This window comes from Uloborus diversus, chromosome 10 (assembly GCF_026930045.1).
Source record: "Uloborus diversus isolate 005 chromosome 10, Udiv.v.3.1, whole genome shotgun sequence".
NCBI classification, from domain to species: domain Eukaryota; kingdom Metazoa; phylum Arthropoda; class Arachnida; order Araneae; family Uloboridae; genus Uloborus; species Uloborus diversus.
Window position 1 is genome coordinate 70,858,884 of NC_072740.1, and position 12,038 is coordinate 70,870,921.

General features: G+C 33.0%; 1 protein-coding gene across 1 annotated transcript in view; it reads right to left on the reverse strand.

Moving 5' to 3' along the window:
• The window catches only part of LOC129231044 (cadherin-related tumor suppressor-like), a gene marked incomplete at its 5' end in the record, with an annotated part of 42,470 nt that extends 35,766 nt beyond the window's left edge, over positions 1 to 6,704 (reverse strand). Inside the window, 3 exons of the mRNA XM_054865291.1 lie at positions 40 to 241; positions 841 to 1,074; positions 6,390 to 6,704. Coding sequence (XP_054721266.1) covers positions 40 to 241; positions 841 to 1,074; positions 6,390 to 6,704 — 751 coding nt within the window. The remainder of the gene's footprint in view (positions 1 to 39; positions 242 to 840; positions 1,075 to 6,389) is intronic.
• Positions 6,705 to 12,038: the final 5,334 nt, after the last annotated feature.

Consider the following 12,038-nt stretch of genomic DNA (forward strand, 5'->3'; position numbering starts at 1 on the left):
CTTTCAATATTAATTTTGCACTTGTTTTTAGACATTTACCTGAATCCATATCTGTTGCGCTGACTTTTAAGATACTAGTACCAATTGTTATGTTTTCAAAGACTTCATCACTATAGCTCAGGGGGTCGAACAACGGAGCATTATCATTCAGGTCTAAAACATTGAAGTAAACTGTAACCGTGCTTGACAAGCTTGGAGTTCCTGAATCTTGTGCTTGAATGACAAATATGTAATGTTGCATCTTAATTAAAAAAAATGAATGCATTAGAATCGTATTAAGTATTACACGCAATTTAAACTTGCATTTGATAAATTCAAGTTCAACATATAAGAGTTTTGCACTCAACCTCATATTTACAGCATATAAAATATAGCACTTTTTTTTTTAACTTTTTAATTAAACCCTTGTCATACTCCAATAAATATTATTTGTAATTTATGCATTTATAAGATTCCAATAAACGCGTTTATCGCTACGTTAACTATAGCTTTAACTGAAGGAAGGAAATACAGTTATGAATCAAATTGCTGAAATTAGTGAGTATGCTTGGAAGTTTGATCTCATGTGATAAGTATCCTTCCAAATCTTTAAAATCTAATTCATTTCCTTTGACTTAACTCTTACTTTTTCAACAAAATCCAAAACCTCCTAACTTTTTCAGGAAATTTTAAAAATTCTTACTTTTTCAACGGAATTTTAAGAAATAAATTTTGATACAACATAGAATGCAATAACCTCAATACACCACAATTTTACATTCCTTATATATATTGTGACTGTACAGAAGAATGATTCATAATAAATGAAAAGAATTGATTTGTAAATTACATCTGATTTACCTGCTCATAATCCAGATGCGACGTCAGAGTAAACACTCCACTTTCAGGATTCAGTGAGAAAACATCATTTCCATAGTCACTGATTACTGTGTAACTGATTTCTTGGTTCACCCCCACATCAAAATCCGTTGCAGACACGAAACCAACTTCAGCTCCTCTTTTAGTGCCTTCCGGGATGTCAAAAGAGTACACAGAAAGTTCGAATACCGGTGAATTATCATTTGAATCAGTCACCTAGTAAACATAAAAGCTCACATTAATAAACTAAATTTAATTTTCTAACAATGTAACAATGGTGATACTTATTATAAAACCTGAACTGAAAAACGATCTGAAAGCACGAGATACATCAAAGGTCAAAATTATACCTTAAAATGGTTGTTTGTTCCCGCATCCAAAGATTTATTAGTTGTGACCACATCGACAATAGTGGGGGAGGGGATACGAGAGAACCCATATGAGGCAGTGAGAAGCAAAGGGACGTAAGTGGACATTTTCAAGTTTTGAGCAAAATGCTTTTAAAGATGTAGACTTTCATTGAAAAGTTTTTCTAAATCATGCTGCATAACAGCACCAACCAGGGCTATTAGTACTATTGTCTCTTGCCCTAGACCGAGGAGAGATTTATGTACCATTTGCGCTGATTATCTCCCAAATTTTTAATTTTGTCACTTTCATCCCTTTGCTTTTCACTGCCTCATATGTCATCCCCGTAAAAATTGCGTAAAAACGCTTCCAGAATTTTTATTGCTCATTTAATGAAATAAGTTATATCATTTTCCAAACTGAAATCGTAAAATATTTCTTAAAATGAACAATTTATAACTTTCGATTTGGCTTTAAATTTTAAGAAATATTTATTTTTAAATATAAGAAAAACTGTTTACTAATACAAAGAATATTAAACAATCTTGTTAATCACCACTGCAGTTTTCAGAAATGATAGTTTGTATAAGTATGTAGAATGTAAATAAAAAGTTCTGTGATGGACAAAACATGTTCTGTTTTCGTAAAACAACTATTCCAAGTACAAAACCAAAGTAAACTAAACAGCACTCAATAACTTAAAACATACATTTATAGTATTTCTTAGATATTTCAGGTGCAAAAATCAGCACGAATTGATGCTAGCTATTATGCACACGATAGACTACAGTTGAAAAGTTCATTACGATTAACGGGATTACTTACCTTTCCACAATCTCCATTTTGATATAGCATGCAAAAGAAGTGAAAAAGAAATTTATTAGGCAAAAGATTGCTTTGGTTTTATTTTTTGGTTTTGGTTTTTTGGGAATATTTTTGGTTTTTGGAGTACAGTGAAACCCCGATTGTACGTTTTTCAAGGACTGGGATAAAAAACGTAAAATACTGGGAAAACATAAAATACGGAAAATACATAGCAGCAAAACTGCTGATGGGAACCCGATGAAAAAAGCGTTAAAATAGGGGAGAAACATAGATTCTGGAGACCTAAAATCGGGGTTTCACTATATCTTAATCAATTCTTTCAAAAGTTCTTTAAGACTATAACTACTGCTTCAAAAAATGAAAATTGTGTTACGGGAGATAGTTACATAATTTTTCTCTATATTTGAATGATGTATAAAGCTGCTCACGTGGAAAAATCAATCGCACTCTAAAGGAGACATTGATGGACTCTAAATCAATGAATGAATGAATGATGAAGAGACATCAGCACTCAGCAGCTTTCAAACTCGCAGTGTGTCGGTTATATAAAGATAACTAGAAATATGATCGGACTACAAAGAAAGTCATACCAGTTAACCAGTGAGTTCATGAAGACAATAATGGAAAATATTCTCCTTCCAAGCAATTTCTCTCCAGCTTTAATCAAGCTAGAAGCAAGAATGGATAAAGCTAAACTTGAACAGAATTCTGTAAGCCATTGTTCTATATTCTTAACAAACATGAAACTGGCTATTTTATTTTGTGCAGTACCCGCACAGCAATGCCTGTGCTAAAAATTTAATGGAAGTTTGTTGAATTAAAAAAAATCGACACACCTCCCCTCTGATGCGAAGTGATCATTTTTCTCTGTATAAAATGGGTACACACCTTTTCAAAAAAAAAAAAAAAAAAACACCTATTAAAATTATGAAGTTATTTTGAGTAAAACTAGTGACTAGTTTTACTCAAAATAACTTCAATTTCCTGAATATTAACATACAAATTGATTCAAATTGTTACACTACAATCTATGATAAAAGGAGTGAATTTCATTTCAAAGTTAACAGCTTACAAGATTTTTCCTCCTGCTTAAGTAAAAAGGTTTTTATTGGCATCATTGTTTGGCAAGCTATCAGAATAAAAGGAATTTGCAATAACATTTCCGCATTTAATCAAGAAATTTCTGCACTCAAAAATATACTTTTTAATAATAACTTCCCTAAAAATCCGGTTGAAAACATTTGCTTAAGTATAGCCTTCGATGAACATTTCGCTTCTCTTGAAACCGTTCAACTGTGTAAATGTATGATACAACCGTGACAAACCATTTTTTTTGGATCACTGGAGTGGGAGGTTTTTACACGTGGGAAATGGAAGACTGGCATGTTTTTGAATTAATCTCTTTGGATATGAACTTATTTTTTAACTTTTACGTTGATAACTGGATGAATTCTGTCAAGTTGAATATCAGATTGGTTTTATTATAAATGGATCTCAGGGTAAGATAATTTTAGTTATTGGCAGGTACTGTCCCGTGGATGGCTAATTATGCAGAACTTGTTTCCTAATTAGTCGAGGCGAAACCCTCTGCTTTTAATTTTCGGTTTGAGCTCTTGTTTATTGTTTATTATAGTTTAACATGTGGTGCATTTGCCCAATGTTACTCTATAATGCACGTACCCTGGAGCTTAAACACTCTCTTTTAGTTCATAGTTAAAATTTTTTGGTCTTTTGACCATATTTATTGAATCCTCCACGGCTGATGAGCTCTGGATGCATACTTTGTCTTTTCCTATTAAAAAAGCTGCTTGCAATTTTCCGTTTTCTCATCATTATTTATTATATAAACTGTCTAATATTTGGTATTTGGCTTGCATATTTTATATATATATATATACACACACACTAGGAAAGGAAATATCGTATTAATCTTTTTTGTGTTCTCCGTTTATGACGTAGCCTAATTTCCAACATTTATTTCAGCTTTCTAATGCATCATATTTACAAAAAATATTATTAAATAAAAACAAAAAACCCGACTGCGTAAAAGCCAAGAAAACTAAAAAGAAAAATGTATAAGGCCAGTAGTTTAGAATGCTATTAAGTACTACTGAATAACTGTGCCATTGAAAAAGTTTTATATTCGTACACAGATAAGACATATCATAAATTCAAAAACAGAATAGAAGTATCAACAGTCGGGGCCCATTCCTTTCTGAATCAAGGAACCCCGTAAAATTTGAATGAGCCCTGACTGTTGATCCTTCTATTCTGTTTTTGAATTTATGATATGTCTTATCTGTGTACGAATATAAAACTATTTAAATGGTGGAAGAATTCAGTAGTACTTAATAGCATTCTAAACTACTGGGCTTATACATTTTTCTTTTTAGTTTTCTTGGTTTTTACGCAGTCGGGTTTTTTGTTTTTATTTAATAATTTTTTATTCTACACTTCTTAGTTAATTTTCATAGCCTTAGTTATTACGATTATAAGACGGTACATTTCGCAACCTTGTCATTTCATTGAGAGAGTTTGTTTGTATTGTGAGGTTTATTAAGTAACTTGCGGTGGTCTAAACTACTGATAATAATTAGTACCTCTAGGGACCTAAGTCAGCTTAAAGCTACATGTGCTTGACCTTCGGCAAAAATGCGCAAATTTAAGTCAACCACAACACAGCTATATAAACAGCCTGTATACTCATGATGACGCAAAATCGGAAATGTCCCGTCAGTCATATCTTTCTCGCAAAACTAAACGAGATAATGTGTACATCACATGACTTCCTTTTACTCCAATCTAATGTCGTTTTCTCATTATTGGCAGTTTTAATATGATTCAATAGTTTTTTACTCTCTAAATATCACCAAAATTAAAACCAGATTTAAAAAAAATTTAAAAAAATCGCCAACTTTGTCGCCAAGTTGGCAACAAACTTGGCGACCAAAAGACTGCCGATACATCGCCAAGTGTCCGCCAAATTATAACACCACTTGAGTTTACATCATTATTAACAAGGATTTCTCCTCAAAAAGGGGCAAAAGACTCCCTTTGGAGCATACGAATGCAACCAAAAAGGAAGGTGCACAACTAGACCCCACTTGGAGTCTACCTATCAAATTTCAACTTTCTAGGACATTCCGTTGTTCTTGAGTTATGCGACATACACCTATGCACACATACGCGCATACATACGTACATACAGACGTCACGAGAAAACTCGTTGTAATTAACTGGGAAATCGTTAAAATGGATATTTCGGGTGTCTGTACGTTCCTAGGCACATATCCACGTGTGGTCGGGTTGAAAAAAAACCTCAACATTCATTTGGGGTGAGCAAAATGGAAATTAAGGCCGATTTTTGGGCGAAAATTTTTTCGCGAATACAATACTTCCTTTTTTGTAAAAGGAAATAAGAAGCCTCTCAAGAAAATACACGTCGCGAAACTCAGTCCCTCTAATCAAGGCAAAAACAAATGCAACATGTTGGAGATGAAAATCGAATTAGTAGACTTTCTTTCTTTTTATGCTTTTTACACAGGTTTATTTTGATGAGGACTACAATATGAGTGTCTTGCCTTCGTTCTGCATAATATATTTTTTTGTACAGAATACGTATAAAGAACACATGAAAGAATTTACATCAAAAAGAGGGGAAGTACATCCGGAGCAAAGGTGTCTTGACCCACCGCCTCTAGTGGGCGAAGCAGTCGCTTAGACCACTCGGCAACTGAGACCCCAATTAGTGGACTTAAGATAACAAAAAAATTCAGGCAGCGAAAACTACCTGCATTTGTCGCACGCAGATAGCGTGCGACACAATGTGCAACACCCAACGTGCACCGATCCCGAACTGACTGAAAATATGGCAACTAGTTGTTAATATGGTGAATTTTGATTACTGCTAAGGCAAACCTACCAGCATTTTTCGTTAAATAACGAGTGAGAAACGTCCAGCATAGCAGTTAGAAAACAAATTTTGTAGTTTTAGGCGCAGGGGTATGCGCTTGAGTTATTCTCAAAATATCCACTGAGCTCCTCTACTAAACCATGAAGAGTCTTTTTACCCGACTCCGCGTGCGCAACGCAAAGGAGGGTAATGTGTTTATCAGTCTATGTATGTATGTCCGTTTCTATGTGGCGTTCCACAGGTTAAACGCCTTGGCCAATTTTGGTAATTCTTACGTCAAGCAATTTATCTTAACCTTGGGAGTGTCACTAAACACATGAAAGTTTTTCAACCCTGAAAATACCCCCCAAAAAAAACAGGCATTTCTATGCAGTTGATAAATTTACAAGATGTTTTTTGTGTGCCCTTTATGACACAATTAAGAGGATTGATGAAAAATTCTTACTTCTATAATAAGCACAGTTTCTGAAAACTGGACTCCATCATCGGCTCTAATATGTATAAAATGATTCTGCTGAGTCTCCCTGTCCAAGGGTTGATTCAAGTAAATTGATCCAGTCTGTGCATCCAATCGGAAATTGTCCTGCTTCTCGTCCACAAGCATATACGTGAGGCTACCTTCGCTGTCTGGATCAGAAGCTGAAACTGTGATGACCATGTATCCAGCGATTGCATTTTCTGATACAGAAACACGATAAGGATTGCTGTCAAATACTGGTGGCGAGTCGTTGGAATCGGTTACCGTTATAGTTACCTGACAGTATAGAAAATATGAATTATATTAAAACCTGATAAAACACTAATTTTTAAGGAACAGGAAAGAAACAGGGAAATGTACATTTATAGCTTCTTGTACTTTTACGCACGACTTCAATGCTATTGAAAGCTTTTACTCAAAAACAAATAGCCCCAATAACAACTTTTCCCCCACAGTGCGTATAAAACCCAATGCAATTGTCAACCTCCAAATGAATACGGTTGGCTAGTAATTCTTACTTTTGTGAAGGATATATGACACAACAAAATGACCAGACATTTTACATATACCTAAATCTCACTTCTTATTTTGGAGTCTTGTGCAATGTGCAACTGTTGTGCTTGCTCATTGAGGGCTGGTTGTGAAAGCGTGAGTAAGTCATATGACAAAAAGTTTGTTATGTTGACGTCTATCGAAGTTGTTATATCAGAATTCTACAAAAATTCAAACAAACCGAATTTGATTGCTTAATCATTTACCAACATATCTTCTAACTAGGTGTTGCGGAACTTTGGTATTCTTCGAGTCAAAATATAAATTTGAAGAAAAATTTGAAAACACTCACACTAATTGACTAGTGTTTATTAACTAAGAAAATATTAAGAGGAATGTATTTAGTCCAACTGCAGCTAAGCTTCGACAGTTGGTAGATAAATGCAAACACTAGCTCACCACAATTACCAAATACATAATGTAAATATGACACATAGAGCATGAATAAGAAAATTACACATTTTCTAAATTTTCTTTCAAAGTACCAGTCACAATAATAAATACATAATTATCACTTTTCATCATTCTTCTCAGCATTTTAATTGTAGTTAAAAAAATTTCAATCAAAAAATATCGGACCGAAACTAAGTGATTTTCAATATTTTCCCCCAAATTCAACCCTATTGTGGCAGCATAATTTTGTAATCAAATTTTTTTTAATTAATTTTTCCTTTATTTCCATGCCATATAACGACTTTTCTGCATAAATAGATTTAGACTGACGAAACTTCTTTTTTTTTTTTCCATCATATAAAAGAGATCCACCCTAATAGATACTCATACCTTGTTTTTTGAATGCTCTTATATTAATTGTTGGCCAAAATTATCAACTTCGATAGCTCTAAGACAAAAAGCACTTAACACCTTTTGCATAAAATACCTTTATTAGCGACACTCTGGCCCTTCAAAAGCTAACACATAATACACTAATGTGACCAGATTTTTTAAGCTAAAAATCAGGACACATGCCGGGGGGGGGGGGGGGGGGGGTAGAGTAGATTTTTTTTATATTAAAGAAACATTAATTTGAAAAATTTGATTGCAAAATTTATACTGCCACAAGGGATTGAATTTCGGAAACAAAATCGAAAATCGCCTAATTTCGGTTAGATATTTTTAGATTAAAAACAGTTAATTTTCTACAATCAAAATGCTCAAAAGTGATAATTATTGATTATGCAAAATGTATGATTTTCCTTGAAATTTTACCATATATCCAACTGACCCAGTGAATCTCCATCTATGTAGATATGCTACGCATTGAACCAATGCATAGTAAAAAACAGAATAAATATTTTTTTTATTTGCAATAAAACGACTAAAATATGAATTGCCTCTTTTGTTTTTCACCGAAAGCTTACTGAAAGCTGAATAAAATCTTTGAAATAATGCCTTACAGATGAAGTTTGATATTATTACATCTAAAAAACAAATTAACGTGCTAAAAAAATGGCTAAAATATAAATTTAAAAAAATTGTTTTGCATTTTTTCTGTCACATAACCATTGTCATTTTCACCATCGCAATGCACAGCATAGAATATCGTTTAGTAAGAGCGCAATAAGGTTAATCGTAAATAATAAAAATAATCATAATATAATAAAGGAAGATGTTTTCGCGCCAATACCAAAAAATAATTGATACCAAAAAATAATAAGGTCATTACCAGAAAAAAATATACAAATACTAAGTCAGGGGTGTTATTTTACTTTAATAGTCTCAAAGTTTACTTTATAATTGATAATCCATTTAGTTAGTTATTTTACTTGATCACGTTTTTTATAAATTGTAAAGCGAACATTCTTCATATGTTTTTCCCACATTCATGACATGAAACTATAAAAATTGAAAGTTATTTTTGAAAACCAATTTAGCAAGGAAATTCAATACTTAAAACGAAAACAATTGAAACTTTTATGAAACAATTACCGCAATTGCTAATATAACTTTTATCTACGTGGAGATCATAATATGTTTTGAAGTCTTCTCCTAACACGTTCTATGCAAAAAAAAAAAAAGAAGAAGCTGAAAATGTAGTTAGTTTAGTCTATTTCTATTGCACGTGCCAACAACACCAAAATGGCTGTTTGAAGAAGAGAATAAGCCTCAAACAAAATATAAACAACGTCGAGTAATGTTTATTCATTGTTAATAAGGGCAATTTTTTTAACCCTGTAACAAGTTCTTCGTTACCAGGAATTCCTTTGAATTTCTCGAAAGCTGATTCAAGCGCAACAATAGATTTCTTGTTTTTATAATAGTAATAGTGTAAATAATACCGCTAAAGTGCAGAATCGGTTATTCTACAGCTTTTCGAAGCAAGTGCAAATTAACCAGATGCGCAACACGTTACCTTCTAGGCTCTAGTTGAAGACGAATTTTTTGCTGGAACCGCAGCAACAATTCCGTAAGCTTAACGTATTAAAATTGGGTTTATTTATTCTTGGAAAAGAATGAAGTTAATGCAATCATAAAATCAAAAAACTTGTTGATTGAAACAATTATTAATCAATTCAATAATTCCATTATTTATCAATAATCTGAGGAATTAGCCGGTTTCAAGTATTTTTACAATTAAGGAAATAAACATAAAGGCCTTTCACAATTGATGTCATGATTTCTTGGAAAGATGGAAGTGGGGTGAGGGGTAATGGTGAGTTTGTGACAAGAGGAAAGGAGGGGGGTAACAAGAAGTGTGACACCCCACTTTTTATGATAATATGTTTATGGAAAAATAGCGTGACGTGTGACAAGGGGAAGAGCAAGGTGAAATGTGACAAATGGGGGAGGGATCATAATATGTTGAAAAAAAAATGTGCTATGGAAAAGAGCCTAATTTATGGAAGGCTCTGATGTTACTCAGTTTTCGATATTTTAAAGAATCAAGCAGATGCAAAGGGGAGAAGGAAAAGGAAATGAGAGCAACTTTTGAGGTTTGAACGATACGGACGTCGTTAATATACACATTGTACCTAGGCAAAATGCGGGTTCGCACTTTAACGGAGCAATACAATTAATCTGCAGATTGGCTAGGAAATGTGCCTCATTAACAGAGCAAATCAATTAACCTGCAGATTAGCTGGAAGTGTGCTCATTAACGGAGCAAATCAATTAACCTGCAGATTAACTAGTAAACATACTCATTATTGGAGCGAATCAATTAATTAGCAGATTAGCTAGGAAATGGGCTCAATAACGTAACAAATCAATTAATCTACAGATTAGCTAGGAATTGTGCTCATTAACGGCATTCGAGTTGTAGCGATAAAAAAACCCTCAAATTTTCAAAATTAGTTGTAAATAATATTAGCAAAATGCAGATCTCGTTTATTACATGCTCTTCTATAAATGGTTCATTTGAAAGAACGAGTGGATGTGTGCATCACATGACTTCCTTTTACGCTAATTTCAAGTTATTTCTCCATTATTGGCAATTTTAATGTGATTCAATAGTTAACTCTTTAAATATCACCAACAATGGTCAAATTGAAACTAGATTTAAAAAATTAAAAAAAAAAAAAAACGCCACATTTGTCCGTTGGCGACAAAACCAAGGGAGACCAAAAGCTTGGCGATATATTGCCAAGTAATTGCATAAATTATAACACCACTTGAGTTTGCATTGAAATTAACATTGATTTCCTTCCAAAAAGGTGTAAAAGACCCCCTTTGGAACAACCGAATGCAACCAAAAAGGAGGTGCACAACAAGACGCCACTAGGAGTCTACGTACCAAATTTCAACTTTCTAGGACATACCGTTCTTGCGTTTATGCGACATACATACGCACATAAGCACGTCACTAGAAAAGTCGTTGTAATTAACTCGGGGAATGTCAAAACGGATACTTCGGGTGTCTATACGTTCTTAGGTACTTATCCGCGTGCGGTCCGGTTGAAAAAAAAAAAAAAACTCAACATTAATTCGGGGGTGAGCAAAATGGAAATTAAGGCCGAATTTTGAATGAAATTTTGAATGAAATCGCGAATACAATATTTCCTTTTTTGTAAAAGGAAGTAAAAATGACTACAACATGTATAGCGATCGATCTATTTGCACGGATGTGACGTTTTTACGCATATATTAGAGCTTAATATATTATAATTAATAACTTATTATAGCATATATTCCCAGAATCTTAAATTTTGTCTTTTAATTGTGATATAAGGAATCAAGAAGTATCCTAACAATGAAGGAACTATCGACTTTCTAAAAGTGTTCATGTCTTTAAAGTATAATGATTTGTACAAGTTACGGATGCGACCGTACGTACGATCAGTGTCTTCAAATTTGTTCGGGCAGTCGATGTCGGAAATTTTACAGGCGTCGTGTCCAGAAATTATGACCGTTTAATATTGATTTAAATTTGAAATGTAATGTAAATATCCATATGTAAACAGCCCTGATTTGTTTCAAGGATAGAGAAATAAAATGTATCGTAGAAAACTTTTATTGGGGAAAAAATTCTTTAAATTAAGCTAATAGTTTAAATTTTAAAGGCATCAAACTAATTATATTACAAAACGGTAATTCAAAATATTACATCAAAACATTGTATTTGCTTTTTGATTCGGTTTGATATTGAAGTTGTTTCAAATTAAATTGTACAATAATGTATTCATTTTTTAAAAGATTAATATCACTGAGATGCATTTCTCTTCTTTTAATTACAGTAGGTGTAGGTTCTTATTAAAACTAAAGAAAAGGCGAGAAAAAAATACTGCTTCTTTAAATTTTAATGTCATAAAACAAATAAATAATGAAGATAAAATTATTTTACATATCGTTTCAAGTCCGCAAGTTTCAGAAGAGTTGAGGGAATTCTAAGCATCCGCGCAATGTGCCAGAACATGAATACATTTTTCGAAAACGTAAATTTGTAAAATTAAATGATAACATGTACAAAATATTGATGGAAAAGTATAGAACTAGTTCTCCAAAATCGCAATAAAGTAATGAACCGTAATTAAACTTTTTACAAAGATAAGTTTCGCGAGTTTTTGTTAAATTATGTGTGTGTGTTATCCTCAATTTCTTATTTCAAATACATACAACTCGCCTAGC